The sequence below is a fragment of the Artibeus jamaicensis genome, unplaced genomic scaffold (genome assembly GCF_021234435.1).
Source record: "Artibeus jamaicensis isolate MK-2021 breed Jamaican fruit bat unplaced genomic scaffold, CSHL_Jam_final contig_558, whole genome shotgun sequence".
NCBI classification, from domain to species: Eukaryota; Metazoa; Chordata; class Mammalia; order Chiroptera; family Phyllostomidae; genus Artibeus; species Artibeus jamaicensis.
In genome coordinates this window covers 1,605,766-1,628,484 of record NW_026521886.1, presented here as the reverse complement: position 1 = coordinate 1,628,484, position 22,719 = coordinate 1,605,766, and the positions used below count along the sequence as shown (strand labels likewise).

Sequence of the window (22,719 nt, the reverse complement as noted above, 5' to 3'; positions counted from 1 at the left end):
GATTACAACCCCTGCCTGGAAAGGTTATAATCCCTTGCTCTAGACTCAGTGGGCTATTATTTTTCTCTTCTATACTCATACAATAAAAATATTAAACAAATCTGACCCCAACATAAAAAGGCAGACATCTGTTCAACTATTCAACAAACAGTACCTGCTTTATGCAGACACTGCTCTAGATGCTGGGGGCAAAGCAGCAAACAAGACGCAAACAAGCTTCCTTACAGCTTACAATCTAGGTGGAAGAGACAGACACCTATATAAAAAAGAATTTCACATAGTACTTTGAAAAAAAAAAGGGTGGGAGAAAACAGCTGAATGGAAGCTCCTTTAGTTAGAGGGGTTAGGAAAAGGTATGACTTGTGCTAAGAATAAAAGTATGAGATGGCACCAACCAACCAAGCAAGATCTAGAGATAAAGCTAAAGGCAGAGGGAAGAGAAATGCAAAGGCCTGTGGAAGAACATGCCTAACCAGTTCCACTAGTGTGGCTGAGGCTTATTAGTAAGAGGAAACAAGGCAGGAAGGTGTGAAATCATGTGGAGCTTTGAAGCCAGGTAAGACTTTGGGCTTTACTGAGTGCAGCAGGAGGCTGCTGGAAAGATTTGTGGAGGGGGGTAACATTATCTGCGTGGCATTTTTTAAAAAGATTTTATTTTTCTTTTAGAAGGAGGGTAACGGAGAGAGAGAGAGGGAGGGAAACACTGATCCCTTGCCTCTAGCACATCCTATCCAGGTACCCAGCCTGCAACCCAGGCATGTGCCCTGACTGGGAATCACACTGATGACCTTTCGGTTTTCAGGCAGATACCTAACCCACTAAGCCACACCAGTCAGGGCCTGAGCAGCACCTTTAACAGATGCAGGAGATGGGAGGAGAGTAGAAGAGAGAGGCAAAACTGAAAACAGGGATATCAGCTGGGAGTAGGGCTTGAAGTAGGGTGAAAGTGGGGGTAAGTCCCAAAACAGGAAAGATTATTTGAAATTATGATTGTTTCAAAATTACCCTATGTCAAAGTAACATTTTTTGATCCTTTTAAATTTTGGTTCTTTAGGACAATTTTATAACATAGGTGATCAGAGAGGCCATGGAGAAGATCACTGCCAATTTGTGGACTCGTTTTTAGATGGGCGCACAGGACAGCAACTGTCTTCTGACCAGTTACCCAGAAAAGAAGGTATGTTTTCTAAGCCTCCTCACAAGTAAGAGAGTTTTACAAATTAACCCCAAAAGAATTCAAGCTGAGGAAAGCAATCACTTTAAAAGTAATTCTATAGTACTGTTATAATTATCTGACTAGAAAGAAAAACCTTCACCAGCCCTTGGTATGAAGACTTTCTAATGAAAGTTTTTAAAACTTTCCTCCTAGACCTTAAAGCTCTTTTCCTTAGGGCCAAGGAAAGTTACACACAGACATATATGAATGCGTTCTACTTCAATTTTAAAAAGTGTTTTCTAAACTGAAATCACTCATGTGGCATTTTTTTATTCCCTTAAAATAATTTTATAGATTACCAAAAACAGAAAAATGGTATTATTTGCCTTAATTATATAAATTCAATTAAAATAGAACAAGTCTGTTAAGAAATGAATAACCACTGTAATGCTGAAGACACATTAGCACTAAGCAGCTTAATGAAGATTAAAATTAATTTAATTCTTATCCAGGCAGGGGAGGTTAAATTAAATGTCCATATTATTCAGGAATCACCAAAAGGATCATTAAATACTTTAAATTATTTGATTAGTCTTTTCAGAAACACGTTCTGTTCACTGGCACTTAAAAATACCCACCACAGTAAAAGATGCCTTAACAAGACTAATAAACCCATACACAGGAAGTTGAAACTGCTGTCTCATAGGAATTGGATATAAAACACTCTAAATCATGTATATGTCTATAATATTTTACAGAGAAATTTTTAATCATTTCGTTTAGGCTCCTTGAAGATTTCACGCAAGTTTAGAACTACCCTTCTTTCGTTTCTTAACATTATAGTAAACAGCAGCTTTACTCAGGTCAGGCTTCACAGACCAACATGAGTCAGCAATATTAGTGCACAAAGTGAACTTTCCCATGAGACAGAGAATACTGAATGTGGCCAATGACACTCAAAACACAAAAGCCCTTACCTCTGCTCCTTCCCAGCTTTGTTTCCCAAACACTACCAACTGTCCTGTTCTAACTTGAGAAGTTTCAGGTGCCCCTGATGTTTAGCCTCCCATTACTACATCAGGAAAGATACCAGGGCTCCTGCTGCTACACATTTCCTAAAATACTTCACCTTCAGCCATTTGGTCTATGAACAATGAGGACAAGATATAACAATAATAATTTTCCCTCTTAGGCTATTTCAGAGCAGTTCGCCAGGAACCTGTCCAATTTGGAGAAATTGGTGGTCACACCCGAATCAATTATGTCCAGTGGTACGAATGTGGGACCACAATTCCTGGGAAATGGTAGATGCTATGATCACGGTCACAAGTGCCTTCTGTGTCATCATGGCAAAATACAACTGCAAACACTACGGTATTTGTCACATTCATTTAAAGCTGTTCTGTTTACTATGTATAAAAGTTTAAAATCTAATTGATAGCAATATCAGATGTTTATAGGAAGATTGCTGAGAATATTTATCAAGTTTTACAAAGTCGTTTTTAGAAGACAAGGTATTAACATTTTGGGGGGAAGCTGGCTCCCTATTCATGGTATTTTAAGAGATTATTTGTATATTATTTATCACACTGTTGTAATGTTTTGAAATACTTTTATAACAAAATTAACATCAAAAACTAATATACATTTAAAAAAATATTTACTGTTACTAATGCATATTCTTCCTATTGGTGAACTAATTCCATGAATCTCTACCTGGTTTAACTTATTAGATCAAATTATCTTCAGTACAGCCCTAAGGGGAAAAAGACCCAATATTCACACATTTATTTAAACTTCAATTTTTCAGCAACAGTTGAATAACTTTTCTGAAGCATTTAAATAAACATTGATGTGAATATACAATTCCTTAAATATATGCAAATTATTTAAAAGGTTGCAGCTGAATTAGTAAATTTCATGAGCTAAAAACAATATCGAGAATGATATATTTCAACAATACATTTTTTCTACTCTACTCATAATTATTAGTGTTTGAATATACTCTGTCAAACTAAGCCTTCAAGCAACTGTCTTCATATTGTTTTTAATAGAATTCTAAATAAGCTGTAAGCAGAAACTGAATGTGTCAGAAAGATAACACGTGATGAGATTGCTTACCATTTTATGGGATATTTACTACATTTTGACACATAAGACTTCTGGGAATGACTGTATCAAAGGATGTTTTCATATTCTAACTCCCCTGTACAGAAAATCATTTACCTTTATTCAAAAAGGTATTTCTTCATTTAGGGAGGGAGGTGGGGATGCTGCACTGCTGCCCTCGTTCTGAGAGGACCCCATACTTACTCCGTTCAACATGCTTCAGTTTTACCAGTGCTACATTTTGTTACAAGTTTCAAACAAGTAGAAACTCTGCAATAAAGAAATGTTGTCTTTTTTAAGGCTGAGTTCTTTATTTCTGAACGGTTCACCTCTATGGAAAAAAAATCAGTTATTCAGTATCTACCAAAACCAACTTGTATCTTCCAAAATTGTACCGGTTGTGTGTGTGTGTGTACACAAACACACACATATATACACATTGTATATATATAATATTTATCTCTCTGTGACATCTATTTTAAAGTTCACTGTTTTAGCCAATGACTATTAAATGCATTTCTTTCAAGTCAGAACAAAAATCAAACAGTACTGTGGTTGAACCATCTGCACTTCATTTTGACAAAACAATAAGATTTGTTTCTTGCTTTTTTTCTCATGTACATATAATGTTAGTGATTAAGTTAAATTACAAGACCACTAAATGGATTCAATCATTTTTATTAACCTATCAGTTTCATTTTATACATAATATCTAGTTATCTTCTCAAAGAGATCTACTTTTAGTACATCATGTTAATAGTAAAAAGCCAACTTCAACCTAGCATTTTAATAACCCCTGGACAAGGCAAGCTAGAAAATCAATCACTTTACACACACATTAAGAGTAGTGTTCCAAAATTACTAGGAAGCTGCTATACTTTTAAGCAGGGAAGGAAAAAACTTTCATTTTGGTCTTTTTTGTGTTCTAGCAAATTATACTTTCAATTAACAGCAACAATGATATCATAAAAAAATGCTCTGCTTCTTAAATTTCTGAACTTCAATACAAATTAAAATAGTAGTATTGGAGTCTTTTGGGAGGCAAATAGCTAGCAGCTACATTCATCAGTGTAGCTGAGCCTCTTTATCGATAACCAGGTCCAGGTTGGGTATAGCTCTGACTAAAGGGCGGACGATTACGTGCATAAGGGTTAGGCCCACTTGGAGGAGGGGTCATGGTACTCCCAGGAGGTTGAGTAAAACCTGGTCTTGGCTGATAGGACCCAGGTTGGCTTGGAGCCATTCCAGGTTGTGAAGCAGGGGCCACAGTATAATTAGTAGGCTGAGAAGTTTGGGTAGCGTAAGTATGTGGAGGGTAACTGCTCGCCTGGTACTGCTGTGGCGGTTGTGCAGGCAGTTGTTGAGGCTGACCAGAGAAGGAAGAAGCTGGTGCCTGGGAAGTTGGTTGCTGGCCATATCCCTGGAACTGCTGAGGTTGCTGGGATCCAGTCTGCTGAGTATAGCCTGCTGAAAAGGCAAAATAATGTACACATCTTATTTTTCTGTTGGTAAAAATTTTCCAGAGAATTAGTCTTTACTGTTATGGATCAAAAATGATGAGAAATTTAACAAACTTCATCCTAAGCATTTACATAACAAGTAGAATAGTAAATTCTATCATATATTTCCAGACCAAGTGGTATCAAAAAGTAAAAATTTTTAAACCTGCTCATCTTCAATTGAAACCACTATACATACATTTCTTAATCACAACTGCCTCTAGATTATATAATCCCTGAGAGCAAATTCCTGTTCCAGCACAATTCTATAGAGGAGATGCTCAACTGATAAAGGCCAGAAGTAATGCAAAAACTAGTCATTAACCTGGTTTTGAGGGAAGACCTATTTAATAACAATACCAAATAAAAACACATTGTAGAGAATGAATATTTTAAAATGAAAAACGGTGCTACAAACACATCTAATTGTGCTACTGAGATGCTTTAGTCACTCCTTAAAAACAGCCATTTAAGAATAAACATTAAGTACCCATCTTCTCAACCCTTAAAATCTTTCACTTTTTTTTTGATTTGGTATCTGTTTTGCCTTTACAACTCAAATTTATGAGTTAGCAGTAACAACATAACACACAAAAAACATACCATATTACCCCACAAAATCAACATCTATATTCATTATTTACTAAGGATGTAAAAGAAAAGTCTGCTTCACTAAAAACTTTTGTATCTCTACCATGAAACACACCTGCAGCTACTTGCAATGAAACCTCTCCATTGACTGGGATCCTGTCAGCATTAAACACCAGATACATAAGAAAATTATTAAAATATGTACAACCCTGCATTTAAAAAAAAAGGATTGAACGAATTTGAGTATATTCTGAACTCACCTTGAACCTGGGCTCAAAATTTACTATGAAAGAAATCTTTTTGACACATCCATGAATAAAACTGGAAAAGGTCAGAGGGAAACTGGCAAACCAACACTGTCAAAATGGTCCAAGGTTACCACCACCACTTAGAGTCTCCAAGCAGAGCACTGAGTTGACTATTCCCATATCTCCCAATCAAATTCAAGTTAATAGACTAGTGGGATCAGAAATACAAAGACAATTTCAAAAAAACACTAAATTTTAACTCAGAGTTGAGATCCTGACTAAAGTCATTAAGAACAAGCTTAATTTTCAATAACTAAATCAAATGTCTAATGTATTTTACTAATGATAGTATCCAAATACTGAACTAAAGTCAATTCATGATCAAATCTTGAATGTCATACAATTTTTCCTATCTTCTACATAAAATGTTTAACTTAAATTTTTTAATATAAGATTCTGGAGAAAGAGAAGGACTCAGCTTTTATACTGGAAATGTCTATTCAACTTAAGACAGTGAGAAGAAAAAAAAATGACTGCCTTTTGATCCTGGCAACTGAAATCTAAACTGGCTTTTTAACTGAGTCTAGAAACAACCTGATCTTTAATTATTTATTAAGAGAGAGACTAACTTCTAAGGGCCTGAGATGCTATTTTATAAGCAATCTAATGTGAGTCTCTGACCACAGTGTGACAACGTTTCTACGTTATATGTCTAATCTCCCTCAAACCAATACCCCTTGCTTAAAAAATGAGTAAATTGAAGAACACCAGAAATTGCCAAGAAATGAAAATTCTGTGGGTTTTTTGAATACATAAATACTATAGGACAAGGGGTCACATGGTCCACAATGGCTATAAGTATTTACTATCGAGCCTTTTTTGGCAGAAAAGTCTGCCAAACCCGGGTCCAAGTTTGAGAATGCAGAATGATATAGGGAAGCAATTAACTGGATGTCAAGTGTAGTGGGTGACCTAGCAACCCCACTGAAAGGCTGCATGTCCTTGAACACATCACAAACTCTTTCAACCCTAGTGGCTTCATTTATAAAATGAGTGGATGGGGAAAAAATCAGTGGTCTCCAACCTTGGCTGCACTCTAGAATGATCTGCAATGCTTTTAAAATATCAAGGCCTGAGTTCTACCCAGATTAAAGAAAACAAAATCTCTGGAAGTAGGGTCCAGACACCTGTAACTTTCAAAAAAAAAAAAAAAAAAGCTGTGCAGGCCCTTCTGAGGTACAGTGAAGGCTGAAATCACTTGGGTTGGATGATTATGAGGTCCCTTCAGCTCTGGTATCTATTCTTTCTACAAATTACATAATTTGCAACACTAAGATGTTTCTTTAAGAACTGCATCCTAAAAATAACCTTCCCTCTAATATCATAATCCAAGTTTAAATTCATTCCACCTTTTCATATACTTAAACATTAGCAGCTACAGGTTAAATCATTCTACAGCAAATACAATCCAAATAAAAATTGCTGTGTGGGTTAAAAGATGTCAAACTACAATTAATGAAGAACTTTACACTTTAGTTCAGGGACAGAAACCCTTTTTTTCTGTAAAGGGCTAGATGGTAAATATTCTAGATTTTGTGGGCCATACAGTCTCTGTTGAAACTACTCAACTCCATTGCATATTTACATTCCATTGTACATTGTAGGCCATTGTAGTGCCAAAGCACCAATAGATGGTACAAAAATGAATGGGTACAGATGTGTTCCAATAAAATTTTATTCACAGTAACAGGCAATAAGCCAGATTTGACCTGTGGGTTACAGCTGGATGACTCCTGCTCTACTTTATACTAGAAAACTCTATAAAATAGAATTTAGGCAAGATTCAGATAAACTAATTAAAGTTGAAATTTGACACACATCTTACTGTAAAACAAGAGCTGAACACAAACTCTAGCAAATGTAAAAATTACCTGATTATAATCACTATGTTCAAAGCTAAAACAGACTTATATTTAAGTGTGGATAATATTCAATGATCAGATGATAAAACAAAATATCCAAGATGCCTATATTAATAACTATATTAATTAATGTTCTTAATTGCCTGAATTAGGTTTTACACAATTCTTTTCTTTTTATGAGGCAGGAGGGAGCTGTTTTTGGTATTCCTACATACTTTGGGAGTTTTAAAAACCTATGTAGATTAATTTGGTTCTTGATTTGCAGAGGTGGGTAAAAAGTAGGTTTAACTATTACAAGAAACACAGTTAATAAAGCTACTGAAATAATCATAACAACCTATATGCCTTTTTCCATACAAACAACTACAAACCTACCTCGACCCATGCTTTTGCCTTTATCAAGATTACCTTTCCACGTATGAGGGAACTATTACTATTTTTATAAGCACTAAGAGGATTCTGGGAATGAGTTACATATAACAGAGGGAAAAAATTTTGCATTTCTGCAATTCTAAGTCCCCTTAAAAGGCAAGCTGATCACATCAGTAGGAGATGGCTTTGTATTAAACATTTTTTATACGGGTTATTATAGAATCTACTATGATTGTAAGTTTTATTTGCTCACTGGAAAACTGAAGCACTGATTTACTGTAAAATATTTTTTTAAATAAATAAAACCTATGTTATTTCCCAAATCAATAAATACTTACTACCTGCTATTACAAATCATGGAATTAAGAGGACAGGACTAAAGGTTAAAATGAGTATAGCAACAGCTCCAAACCACGCACCGGCTCCCTGTAGACACCTGCTCACCTGCATACTGAATACCGTACTGCTGTGGTGGCTGAGGTGGTGCCTGCGGCTGCTGGGCACCATACCCAGCCTGCTGAGGGTACTGTTGGTACACCGAACCTAAAAAAGAAAAAGAGGCAGGTTTAACAAAATACTTTTACAGCACAATTAATTCTCTGCCCTCCAAACTCATGAAACATACTGCGTAACAAAGATGGAATAATGTTTATTTCCCTTTTTAATGTCAATGAAGTAGAAAAGAATGAACAATTTAACAAGAGTTTTCAAATTCGACTGCCAAAAGATGTGTACTGCTAATGTTCGGTAAAACTCAAATAAGTCAAAAATCAATGAATAAAAATAATCGGTCTCAAGTCTTTCTCCCCAAACACTGTTTGTCATCTAAAGGTTTGAACCTTTTTTCCTGTCACATACAAATGCACTCTGGTAGCAACGAATTATATAGTATCTTTCATTCCAGACCTCAAACACACCTTTGACATTTGACAACAGCTTGCTTTTCCATCATCTGAAGATACTAGCAATCATGTGGAATCTGATAAAACCTAAATAGTTCCTCACTGAACTTTTTAGTAATGGTGGACCTGTTTAACACTGGGGATGTGTACTTAGAAAAGAATACTATTTAGGGTCACCAGATCACAGTTCCTATAGAGAAATCCTCAGACACTATTATTACCTGTGATTTCCAAACAATTAAGGATTTCTCACTTCATGTCTTTACCATCTTTAATACTTTACAGTTGTTCTAATGGTAGATTTAACTAGATCCAATGCTTACAGTAGCAATAAAACTTGCACTTTAATATCTGGCTAGTATTTAAATTTTTTAAATTATACACTAATTCTTTCAAAAATATTCAAACTACCTGCTGTCAATCAAAAGATTATGGGTAAATAGCATCCTTTTGACAAAAGAGAGAACTACTGAAAAAGTCAATGCATTATTTAGCGCCACTCAAATGAAAGCGCAGCACTACACTCTGCTAACACTCACAGGCTGGTTTTTCAAGGTGTTAAGCGCACTCTGCTGAATTGGCTGCTCAACCCCATGCACCACAGCACTAACTGGTACGTGCCTGTATTTATAGTCAGTTTATTTCCTAGCAAGCAGTTGCATGCTTTTTATGACAGAAATAAAATTTGCTCAACTATTTTTAAGCTATTAATTCTCTTCCCAAATACAACAAAAAAACTGGCAAAAGTTTCTTAAATGCTTTCTTAATAGTTTAAGACTTAGAGATAGCACAAAAGGTACTACATGAGTTAACTACCATAAAGACACCACATTAATCCCGGATTCTATTTCGTAACTAAATTTTAGAACAGAAGTGACCAGAATCTGGAACAGAAATATAATCAAGGGGGAAAAATATGGGTTCTAATTCTTAGAAATTAGAACAATTAACTCCACAATACAAAAATGAGCAGAGTCACAGGCAATACATGAACAGAAAACTAACCTCATCAGCAATCCCTATTTCAAATATAGAAAGATTAAGCAATTTACGTAAGTGTCAATATATCACAGCTAATTAAGAACTATCATTGGAACCCAGGCATAGAGCTTTAGTTTAAAAAAGTGTTTTGTACACATTGTGGCATTTAATATAAATATTAACTTACATATCATCAAAAAGGCTAAAATTAAGGATCTGTGTTGTAGACTATTGCCATCAATAGTTTCAAGGAATTCCTACTCAAAACAGCATAATTGTTTTTCTCAATAAAAACTGAAAGGGCCCTGACTGGTGTGGCTCAGTTGGTTGAGCATCATCCCACAAAGAGAAAGGTCACCAGTCAGATTCCCAGTCAGGGAACATGCCTGGGTTGCAGGTTCTGTCCCTGGTCTGGGAGTGTATGAGAGAGGACCAATGGATGGTTCTCTCTCACATCAATGCTTCTCTCCTTCTCTTTCTCCCTCCCTTCCCCTTTCTCTAAAAATAAGATATTTTTCAAAAAAATTTTTAACTGAAAGGGTACAACTATTCCTAAAGCAAACACACACTATTTTCTTCCTAATCTGCTATAAACCCATTATGAAAATGCCAACCGTGGGGTTAAAAGTTTCGAGAAAGGTTTATTCCTACATCTGCAAGTATTCCTTTTAATTATTTTAAACACACTTCATTCAAATCCAAAATGGACTCTCCTCACAGTATTCTGAAATGTAACTAAGAAGTCTGTGTTTAGTTGTTAAAAGGAGGAATGATTTCACCTATTTCTAAGGAGACAGCTATAGGATATATAAAGTGAAAAAGCAAGGTGCAGACATAGTTTACAGTAAGCTATGTTTTGAGCAAAAAATACATAAGCTATGTTTTATGTATTATATTTTCAGAAAGAATCAATGATAGAATAAATAAAAATAATAAAAACCATGTTATCTAAGGGAAGAAAGAGAATAGCATAAAGCAAAATTCTGAAGAGACTTCTGGGGCTGTACTTTGTCACACACAGTGAGAGCCAACCTCCACAATGACCCCCAATGACTTCAGCACATGTAACAACATATGGCAATGGGTTGATCTCCTTTACATTCTTATTAGAAAGATTAACTCCACAATACACAAATGAGCAAAAAATAAGCAAAAAACACTCAAGTATTCATTGCCTTGCACAGTCTCCTCTCATACTCAATGGGGCTGACCTGTGCACCAATATCGCAGAAATGACAATGGCATTTTTGAGGACAGGACATAAAAGACAGCCATCTTCTACCTTACTCTCTTGACCATTCACTCCGGTGGAAGCTGGAGTGAATGGACATGTTTCTGGACAACTACTCAACTGTACACAGTTTTCCAGTAACAGAGGCACCCAATCTACCTGAAAAAAGATAACATTGTCCATTGTGTTTCTTTTCATAATGTTCAACATTTTGTTGATCTTTTTAGTGAACAACATATTAAGAGTAACATCCTTGGGAAAGAAAACTACAATTCCAACATCCCTTTTATGGAATTTAAGTAACAACTCAGAATTATTATTTCATATTCTATTCTAAGAAACTGCTATGTTTATCCATTATTAGTAATAGATTTTTATGTTGATTATTCTGCACAAATTATAACCAGCAGTAAATCTAATAAAATGGTGATGTCAGGGACTCATTCATTACACATCATACATCAAAAAGTAGCCTATAATCACTCATTAAAGTAGCCTGTAACACCTTGGGAATCTATAAATAACTGATATTAATCTAGAGTTGAGCAAGCTATCTAACACAATAGGAACTGGCCACATATGACTACCATGCACCTAAAATATGGCTACTCTTAACTGTGATGTGATTTTTGTGTTAAGTGTTTCAAATCACATGCCAGATTTCCAGTAGGCAGTATGAATAAAAAAGAATGGAAATGTTAACTTTTAAGTAATGCTTACATACTGATACACTGGATTTAAAACAATGTATGATTAAAATTAATTTTACCTTTTAAAAAACTTTTTTTAATGCAGCTTACAAAAAATTTTAAATTTTATATGACTTTCACTGTATTTCTTCTGGATAGCACTAATCTAGACATTCATCTCCTGAATGCTCACCTAGTGGCTGTCATATATTAATAACATACAATTTTTTATATTGCACATTTTTAAAAAGTATTGGCTTTAGCAAAGCATAAATGCCACCCTAAAAGAATTCAGTGCCTATCAATCAGTGTTAATTTGATGCCTTTGGAAAAGGAAATTGATTGGACCCATGTTGTTCAAAGGTCAGCTATAGTTATGTGTTGACATTAAGAAACATTTAACTTTCTGGCATTTAAGTCATGGATCTTCTCCAGCATGGATGGACCTGGAGAACATCATGCTAAGTGAAGTAAGCCAGTCAGAGAAAGACAGATACCATATGATTTCACTGTATGTGGAATCTAATGAACAAACTGAACTAACAGGCAAAATAAGAGAGATTCATGGATACAGAGCTGAATGATAACTAAGGAGATATGGGGGTAAGTTGTGGACGGACTGAGTAAAAAGGAAAAAGGACTCATGGGCATGGACAACAGTGTGGTGATTGCTGGGGGCAGGGAAGTACAAGGGGAATATATAATATGGGAAAATACAGTAAAAATTTTTTAAAAAGGAAAAAGAGAAACATTTAACTTTTTTAGTTGTAATATTAACATGGGTTGTACATGCTAAGAGGTCAGCAGTGAGAGAGTTTCTGAATTATCACTCTATCTCCTTTTATATTTTTAAAATTTTACCTATCTGAAAATAAAGTTTCAGTGAAAGCAAACTTGATAGAATAATTTGAGATGCTGTTTGTATAACATTAAATCCCATTCCTGTATAAGTGAATAAAAACATTATTTGATGCAATTATCCTTCCAACTGCCATTCTACAATAGTATACAGCTTAAAATGGGGTTTAAAAGAACAAAACAACAAAAACAAAACACGCGTTAGTTCACTCAGTACAGCCATTAAATTCCATCATATCCAAAATCTGCTTTTGCTTCCCTGTTTCAGCCCACCTATGCTTCAGTCTAGTTTGTTACAGTTGTGGCAGCTATACCCTGGCACAAAGGGAACACTGTGAGTAAAGCTGGTTGGTTGAGAAGAGGCTTAAGCAGTAAGAAATTCTCAGGCCATTCATTCATCAGCAAAATACCACCTATTAGTCCCTACAAATAGCATCCATCCAGTGGGAAAACTCTAAACGTATCACCACAGTATGATTAGGAGTCTCCTACAAAAGTGCTCGGTTCATCTGAGGCTAGGACTTTTTTTTTTTTTAAACTCAGTCACTTGCTTCTGTTGCTGAAAATAACATTGTACAACCACATGGCCCCTTTATACAAATAGTTAGAGCACCACCTAGTGTTTGTTTTCAAGTGGAATGTGTAGTTTTAAATGTACTTTCATGTACAGGCAATTCACAGAAACAACATTTTAATATCTGGGAGGAACCCTAGATATTAGTAACTAAGGTAGTTCCCTCCCACTTGTCTACGGGAAATACATTCCAAGACACCCAGTGGATACCTGAAACCACACAGTAGCCAACCATTTTACAGATATATATATATCACGTATATATCTATCTTATATATCTTATGTTTCTTTCTATATATACCCATGACATAGTCTGTAAATTAGGCACAAGAGATTAATACAAATAAATAATGATAAAATAGAACAATTATAACAATATACTATTATAACAATATAACAGAAGATACAGGAATGACTTTGGGGCTATCATAACGTCAAATAAGGGTTACTTGAACATAAGCACTGTGATGCCACAACAGCAGGAATAACGAAGATGGCTACCAAGTGACTAACATGCAGGGAACATATGTAGTGTGGGTACAATGGACAAAAGAAGGACTCATATCCTAGACAGGACTCGAGATTTCATCATGCTACCAGAACAGTGAGCAATTTAAAAATTATGAATTGTTTATTTTTGGAATTTTCAATTTAATATTTTCAGACCACAGCTGACCGCAGGTAACTCAAACTGTGGAAAGCATAACTGTGGACAAGGGAAATTACTATACTTGGCCATGTTCTACAGAGTTCCAACAGTTTCAATGAGGCGCCTCAGTGCCTATGCCGAGCTGATGGCTCCTTGATTCCCTTCACATATAATGGGAATTTTCAACATGTGTGCCACAAGAAATTTTAAAACATGTGATACCTGACTATTTAGTCAGGGGCACTGACCTCTTTCCCTTAGATTCTCAAATAAAAAAATGACGACAGCCAACATAGCAATAGTGGGCCAGTGTGAATGCCCCGTCTTGAACCATAAATATATAGGTCATATAATAGAGTCACATAATAAGATTACATCTGATTGGTTAATTCATGGTACCAGAAATACTTATATAAAGAAGTATATTTTGTGGTATGCCACAGAATTTCAGAATTAGCTTCTGTATGCACTGAGATGAAAAAGGTTGAAAATTGCCAAAAATATATGGCAATGACCCCTTTTTATCATAACATTGTACAATAATACTGAGTTTACAAGTTAAATTTCATTCAGGACTAGACATTCTTTTAAAACCATCAGTTTACTCCAATTTTCAGAATTTACAGTGAGAAAATACCAAAACCCACTGAGATTAAATTGTTCATCTCAGTTAACAAAAAATAGTTTGATTTTAAAATACACTGCTTCTTTACTCAACAGACGTTGTTGTAGCTGGGTGGTTCAGCTGGTTGGAACATGGTCCCACACGCCACAGGGATGTGGGTTAAATTATGGGTCAGGGCACACACCCAGGTTGCTGATTCAATCCCTGGTGGGAGCATGTACGGCAGGCAACCAACCAATGTTTCTCTCTCTGTCGCACCCCTACAACCCACCCTTCACTCTCTCAAAAAAATTTCAATAAATAAAAAAATTTTCAAAAGACATTGTTAACTGCACAAATACCTTTATAAAGGGTTGCATATGTAAGTGTTTACCATTACCAACGATGCTGCAATAAACATTTCTGCACATGTGCTCTAAACTCTATTTTACCTTCACTCTGACCTGCTTGTGTCTGAGCTCCTGTATATGGTAGCTGTTGTGGCTGAACTCCTGGGGGGTGAGCTGCAGAGGAGGAGGAAGCAATGCTGTCAGGTGTTCCTGAACGGTCTTCTGCAGGAGCACTGGGTGGCCCTGGAGGGTAATGAAGTCAGTTCAGTTTCTAATACAAGACCATTCCCCAGCAGGCTCAATTCCTAAGATTGGTTAAAAGAGACTAAAAGTAAAACTAATACAGCATAAGCATTAAAACATGCAGCATTTTACACTAAATGTACATTTCATTTTCTTCTTTGCTCTAGTCTCTTAAGAATCCAAAGTTACAACAGGAAATCCCTCCCTATAAAATATAGAATAGTAACCACCTCCTTCAAAATCCAAAACTCATCTCTGCAATACCAATAGCCTCCACTTTATGCAGTCTAGTTTGTCGATCAAAGTATCATTTCATTCTTTAATGGGTCTGCACTGTCCATAAATGAAGTTCAACCCTCTAGCGTGGTATTCAAGAATATACACTATTTCTTACAACTCCTCTTCTCACACTAATCCCTATTCCCAAAATACATCTAGTATTTTTTCTGCCTCCACTGCAATTATCACTGTTCCTTCCACTGTCTCATTTTCATGGATCTATACACAACACTCTTTAAAACTCAGCTATAATTCCACAGTTCTAGTAAGCCTTCTTCACCCAGTTCACTTTTTTCCACGTGTGAACTTCTCTATAGTATACTTTTATTATGACCCTTACCAACTTCTACCTTGTATTTTTGAGCAGATCCCATCTTCCCTCTTAGGCTACAGGCTCTTTGGACAAGTTCCTTTGGAATTCATCTGCCTCACAAGGCCTAGCTCTCTTAACCATGGAGCCACTCAAATTCTTCCAAAATCATAACCAAAGCAGGAAATGAAGAGAATTCACTGAAGTTCCAATACTATGACAGTTAAAAAAGACGTCAGGAAGACAACTCTCAATATGTTTACTCCTTTAAGTTCTTTTTGGACAATATAGAAGAGTGGTGAAAAGCATAGGTTTTGGAGCCTGACTGCCTGGGATTGAATCTCAGTACTGCCACTTAGTAGCTGTGTAACTCTGGGCATGTTACTTAATCTCTTTCTATGCCACAGTTTCCTCATCTGTACAAAAAAAAATTAATTTCTACTTCATAAGGTTCCTGTAAGAAATAAGTTAGCTAGTGCTTATGAAAGTGATTATTTAGCAAGAAGTTATGAAAGTGATTACCACTTATAAACTTCCACATAAATAATAGCAGACTAATTTCATTGAGGGCAAACATCTACCCCTTGCACTGGTATATCCCAGAACTTGGCAGTGGTGTAGGTACACAGCTGGCAGCTGACAGTCCAGGTTTGATGAGACTAAACTAGGATAAACTAGGACTAAACTAGCAGTGGTAATGCAAGAGAAACTGAAGAACTAACTAACTGCTCCTGTATGCCACCATTTCATGGACATTTGTATACATGTAGATAAACTCATATACACATCCCTCCTACAAAAGACACTGTTATGATCCTTAAAATATGTATTATTTCTATTCCTCTTTTCTCCCTGTAGTAATCTATTAGTTTCTTTGAAACTAATCTATCCTTTCTTTGAAATGCTTCAACTCTCCTTCCCATGTCCACACTATCATAGTCGCATTTCTCACACCATCATACCTGAACAACTACAAAGTAGTTGGTATTTTTCAATGTGTACAGTTTTTTCTACTTCAACACACAAAGTTACCAGAAAAATGGTCTTCAAATAATGTGAACTGTGTTAATCACAATATTCTAGTCTGGCATACACTATATTCTAATAAAAATTTTTAAGGCTAATCTCATATATATAAACTATTTACTCTTTTGGCTGGCATTTCTCAAAGTCCTCAATATTAAAAAGCTGTAATAGTAACTCATTTTAGTTGCTTTAGAAAATGTGTTTTTCAGCCACTTGTCTGATGTCTTCTTTTGCCAAAAATATACATCATATACAAATATGTCTTCGGAATTTCACACAATTCTCTTTAGTGAATAATCTCATAAAAGTATCAAAGAAAAGGAAAATTAACAGACTGAATTCTATATTTCTAGTTACTGATAAAGGCAAAGTCAACTGGTCAGGTAAACACTCTCATAGGTTAACAACTAAAAACCTAAACAAAATAGAAGAAAACAACTATTTAAAAATCACTAGAAGTCAACCAAATGTCAACATAAATCAAAAAAGAGTTTACCACCAATGGAATCACAATGGGTAAGAACTCTAAGTCCTGACCTCTGTAGCTCCAACAACAGAAAGCTACAGTGTTAACTTCATGTCTGGTCAAGCATCTAGAAATTTAAAGGAAAAATCCTTGAAGTAAGAGACCCACTAAAGGAATGAGACCTAAAATCTGAATATAAGCTCACTCCCAAATCCCCAGTTGACCAGAGTAAGGAGGGGGGAGGAGAGAGAGACACCCAAGACAGCTCAGAAAAATACAGCAGCACCTACAGCTGAAAGAACTGAGCAGAGATGTCTGCTACTATACTCCGTGGGAAGACAGAATGAGTAGCTTTAGTCCATACAAGTTAACTCCCTGCTAGAGTAATACTAACAAAAACATCCTCAAAAGAACAAAAAAATCTCAAGTCGCTACAACATATTAATAACCATAATGTCCAGTTCTCAATAAAAAACTATCAGGCATGCAAAAAAAGAAACCTTTTTAAATGTGCTCACACTCAGGGGGAAAAAAGGCAGGCAAAAGAAATGGGACTCCAAATTAGCCCAGATGTTAGATATAGCAGACATATAATTCAGAGAAGCTATTATAGTTTTTAAAGAGAAAAAATATTCAATTTTCTCTAATGGAATTAAAAGGAAATAATCTTAATGAATGTAAAGGTAAGGAATCCCAACAGAAAAAATACACACACATACATTTATATATACATAAATATATATAAATATACATATATATATGGAGAAAGAGAGAAACACACACACCAAATGGAAATTCTAAAGCTAAAAGCAGAACAAAATTCCCTAGAAAGGTTGGAACACCTTTGGAAGGTGTTCCAACAGCAGATTGGAAATGGCAAAAAAAAAATTTGGTGAATTTGAAGAGAGTTCAAAAGAAATCATCCAATCTGAAGAAGAGAGAAAAAAAATGAACCTCAGAAACCTACGGGACAATATTAAGCTCTCCAATCTATGTGGAACCCCAAAAGAGAAAAAAAGCAAAATAAAAATGCTGAAGAAATGATGATGACAAAAAATAGAAAGGAGTCACAGTATAGGTATTGTTGTTAAGATTTAAAATATTCATATATAGTAAGATTTCTAGTCAAGATGGAGGCATAGGTAAAGACACTTCACCTCCTTGCCCAACTACAGAAAAAATTACAACTGGACTATAAAACAAATATTACCCAGAACTGTCAGAAAATTAAGTTGTATGGAAGTACGACAAGCAAGGATTTAAGAAGCCACATTCATACAGATGGGTAGGAAGGGCAGAGACATGGGGAGAGGTGGAGAGGTGCAGAGAAGCAGCAGAATGGGCGGTCCCACATTCCCATGTGGTGGATTAAAATCAAGAGGGATACCTCAGGAGCAAGGGATACCTCAGGAGCAAGGGATCCCAGCCCCAAACCAGACCACACAGCAACACAGGGTTCTAGCACCAGGAAGATAAATCCCCATAACTTCTGGCTGTAAAAACTGGGCAGGGGGTGGGGAGGGGGATGTTGGGGCGGTGAAAGAAACTACCGGATTATCAGGATACTCCTCTTAAAGAGCCTGCACAGACTTACACAGACCCACCCCATGTGGAATTCGGCAACAGCTTGAATGGCACAAGTGGCATATGGAGAGAAAGTGAAGTGACTGGAAACAGGGCCAGTGCTGGGAGACAGGTTCCTCCTGGGCAAACCCTCAGAAGCCAGGCAGCAGTTAGTTATCTACAGGGGAGTTCCCATAAGACTATCAGCTGACTTCTCAAAAGAATCCTTACAGGGTAGAAGGGGCTGGCAAGAAGTATTCAAAATGATGAAAAGCTTACAATCTAGATTACTGTAGCCAGCAAAGCTATTATTTAGAATGGAAGGGAAGATAAAGTGCTTCCCAAAGTAATGCTAAAGGAGTTCACCATCACCAAGACCTTATTATATGCAATGTTAAAGAGACTTAAGAAAAAGATCAGCCCTGAATGGCATGGCTCAGTGGATTGAGCACTGGACTGCGTGCGAAGTAGAAGTCACCAGTTTGATTCCCAGTCAAGGTATATGCCCAGGTTGCAGGCCATATCCCCAGCTGGGGGCACACAAGAAGCAACCACACACTGATGTTTCTTTCCCTCTCTTTCTAAAAATAAATAAATAAATAAAACCCTTGAAAAAGAAAGATAACAAAGATCAAAACTGTGAATATTAAAATGGCAATAAATTCACAAATAACAACTGAATCTACAAAAACAAACCAAGCAAACAACCAGAACAGGAATAGATATGGAGATCACGTGGAGGGTTATCAGCTTTGAGGGGGAAGGGAGAGAATGGGGGAAAAGGTACAGGGAATAAGAAGCATAATTGGTAGGTACAAAACAGACGAGGAGGTTAAGAATAGTATAGGAAATGTGAAGCCAAAGAACTTATATGCACAACCCACATACAAGAACTAAAGGGGGTAGGGGGTTACTGGAGGGAATGGGGGTACTGAGTGGAGGATGGCAAAGGGGGGAAAATTGGGACAACTGTAATAGCATAATCAATGTATATATTTTTTTAAATTCATGTAACAGCACTTTCTACGCTAAAGCAATTTAACCAGAAATCTACATTTAAATTTAAATTTTTCTGACTTCAGATCAGAAGAGAAACTAAGGCATCAAATATAATTTAAATCCTGAAACAAATTTAAATCCTCCTGTTTGTTTCAGATTTAAGTTATAAATTTATAAATTATGACATAATATTATCAAATGGTTCAGATTTTATTAAAATAAGACATCTGATTTCTATTTTCAATAAAACTTACCTAAACCAAATAATGGTTACTCTATGAAGAGGAACATTGTACTAATTGGGAGAGGGCATAAGAAGGCTTTCCAGACTGCTAGAAATCATCTACATCTTGGTCTAGATGGCGTTTTATATATGAGCATACATATGTAAAATGTATTCAATTGTAAGATCTGTGCACCTTACTATACCCAAATTATCCTTCTTTTAGAGAAGGAAAGGGAGGGAAGGAAAGAGAAACCAAGTGAGGGATGGGAGGAAGAAACTAACTTACCTAAAACCTGATCATCTGTTAAGCCAAACGCTGACATGACATTTTTATTGATTTCATCTTGGTTTTTTAAAGGATCAAAAGCTGACATACTTGCTGCCATAACCTGAGTAGACTGTTTTCCAGAAGAATCAGAAGCAGCAGGCTTTTCTTCCCTACCATCCACAGTTTCTGTAAAAGGAAAAAACATAACTTGTTTCCATTTTACCTATACTCACTAAGGGCTAACAAACAGAAGATGGGGAAATGCAGGGTGGGTCAAAAGTAGGCTTACAGTTCTGAGTATGTGAAACATAACAGTTTATTCCTGTATTATTATTTATTATTATATTACTTTCCATTTAAATGACTGTAAACCTATTTTTACCCCACACTCTAAATACGTGCATATAGTCAAAATGTTAGAAGTTATTCTGAATGCAGTATTATAGATAATTCTACTTCTTTATAGTTGTTTATAATTTTTATTTTTTAATTAGGGAAAAAGGCAAAAGGAAATACAAGATAAATAACAGCTTTTTTAAAAAACTAAATCAACATTCTTCCATAAGAATTATTAGATGAGAAAAAAATAAAAGTTCCTCAAGCTCCTTAACAGAAACATTTTATTTTTTTTTGGTGTCCCAAGACCTATAACCTAATATCAGATACAGACTGAACAATTGCTTTATTCTGTAAAAGGAAAAGATATTAACTAAAGTTACAATTATCAACTTTTGTTTTATTTCTACTTGTTTATTAGCCCATCACTAAATTACATGGACATCTCAAGCCTACCAATACATTAAACACATACTTTTAACTTGCTATGTCTTTATTCAAAATACTTATTACTTAATTAAATCCTTACAGATGAAAGTATATGGGTCTGGGATTTGCTCAAAATAATGTGGGAGGGGGGAATGTGTGGGCGTGTCAATGACACAGTGCTATGACTTGATAAACTGTTAATGTTGGGTGTGGGTTCGTGGGATTCATTACAGTATGTCTACTTTTGTATATGTTTAAAATTTTCTTTAATAAATTAGTTTTAAAATAGAAAAATAAAATTCTAAACATTTTCGAGCCTGGTTAACTTAAAACCATGCTTTTCTTCCATGGATACTAAGATACTAGATAGGCATTTATGCTACTACTTTGTAAAAGAAAAGGGTTTTGAGAATAACCCACATTTTACAAAAAGAAACATGAGGCCAAGAAAAAGAGACACCAAAAACAAAACAAAATATATAAGTAAAAAGAATACTGCTAAACCATTTACTCAATTGACAGATAATTGTTAATTTTTTTCTGTTACCAAGCAAGTAAATGAACATCAGTTATTAGATCACCTCTTTAATCAAGGAAAAATTTATCTTGTGATAAAAACATTAAGTACTAGGGGGAATATAAGCAAACATGGGCTAGCAGCTCTCATTTATTCCTACCATCCACTGGTTACCCAAATATTACCTAAATTTCTAGAAATACTCCTTTAAAGTAAGACCACTAGTTACCTATCTTCCTCACCAATTTTCCTTTTTCTAAGTCCAAGGCTACACCCCAAGAGCATATCATGTCAATCTTACGAATTATTCCCCCTCACATTACTGTTCCACTACCTATGCATCCTTCCACTAACTGCACACTAAATCCATCAGAAAACACTACACGTCCACCCACCTATACTAGTTGCTCCATTAGCGCTAGAGCTACTGCAACAGGCCAATCCAGTATCTATGGTAGCCTACACATTATCTTCCTCACAGAGGAAATAGGTGTCCAAGAAGCACCACAGATGTAGAACACTGAAAAATAGAGACAGCTGCACATTTCTGGTTTGGAGCAAGCCACAGGGCTCTAAAAGATGATGACAGATGACTGACAATTTTGTGATCCAGACTTTTCTGATGTAGCTTCTTTGGCTTATTTTATGCTATTTTTCTTGAGATTATTAAGTCAGAGTATGTTTTAAGAGCTTACAAGCTTACAAATTTCATGCAAGGAAGGTGGTCAAGAGGTAACTGATCTTACTAAGTACAGGGGAGGGAACAAAAAATAAATTACAACCATCTCTAAAAATAAAGCACCTCGGTAAGAAGTAAACATGAAAATAAAAAACTGATAAAGTAGTCAATCTAGTGACAAGAAATAAATGAGAATGCAAAGGATACTTCATTAAAACCAAAAAAACTTATCATTCTATTTCTTGGAGCAGACTGTAGGCTACTGTAGGTCATTTCTGTATAGTACTGACTATACTTGGAGAATTTTTATCTAAGTTTCAAATTATTCTACAGATGTTTATACCCCATGAAATTATATGCAATATTGTTGTGTCAGCATCTATGAATTTGTCTGGGAAAATGGTCAAAAGTTTTCTTCAGATCCTTGACCTAATTTGGGGCTTTCTGTTTGGACAGCCAAGGTTCAAAAAAGGCAATTTGCTCTGACCTAAAATATAAAAAGTTTCATCATAAAGAGGCCAGGAGAATCTCATTATAGTAGTTCAACAAATCTCCAATATGTTCTGAAATACAGAGGTGGAACTAGGAATTATTAATCAATCACCAAATATTTACTGAGCACTACCAATATCCACATGGCTGG

At 35.7% G+C, this 22,719-nt stretch overlaps 2 protein-coding genes across 24 annotated transcripts in view; one reads left to right on the top strand and one right to left on the bottom strand.

Annotated features, from left to right (window-relative positions):
* Window positions 1-3,564, top strand: part of ABI3BP (ABI family member 3 binding protein) — a 243,178-nt gene extending 239,614 nt beyond the window's left edge. For all 19 annotated transcript variants that reach the window (XM_053670249.1, XM_053670259.1, XM_053670260.1 and 16 more), the window contains 2 exons: window positions 1,055-1,177; window positions 2,349-3,564. In XM_053670249.1, the coding sequence (XP_053526224.1) occupies window positions 1,055-1,177; window positions 2,349-2,464 (239 nt within the window). In that variant the 3' untranslated portion in view covers window positions 2,465-3,564. The remainder of the gene's footprint in view (window positions 1-1,054; window positions 1,178-2,348) is intronic.
* A 363-nt stretch (window positions 3,565-3,927) lies between these two features.
* TFG (trafficking from ER to golgi regulator) overlaps window positions 3,928-22,719 on the bottom strand; it is a 36,228-nt gene continuing 17,436 nt past the window's right edge. The window contains exons 5-8 of one of the 5 annotated variants that reach the window (XM_053670262.1): window positions 20,134-20,301; window positions 14,838-14,978; window positions 8,342-8,440; window positions 3,928-4,729 (exon numbers count right to left, since the gene is read on the bottom strand). In XM_053670262.1, coding sequence (XP_053526237.1) covers window positions 4,350-4,729; window positions 8,342-8,440; window positions 14,838-14,978; window positions 20,134-20,301 — 788 coding nt within the window. In that variant the 3' untranslated portion in view covers window positions 3,928-4,349. Of the gene's footprint in view, window positions 4,733-8,341; window positions 8,441-14,837; window positions 14,979-20,133; window positions 20,302-22,719 lie in introns of all 5 variants that reach the window. The other 4 variants (XM_053670264.1, XM_053670261.1, XM_053670263.1 and 1 more) reach the window with 4 other exon arrangements.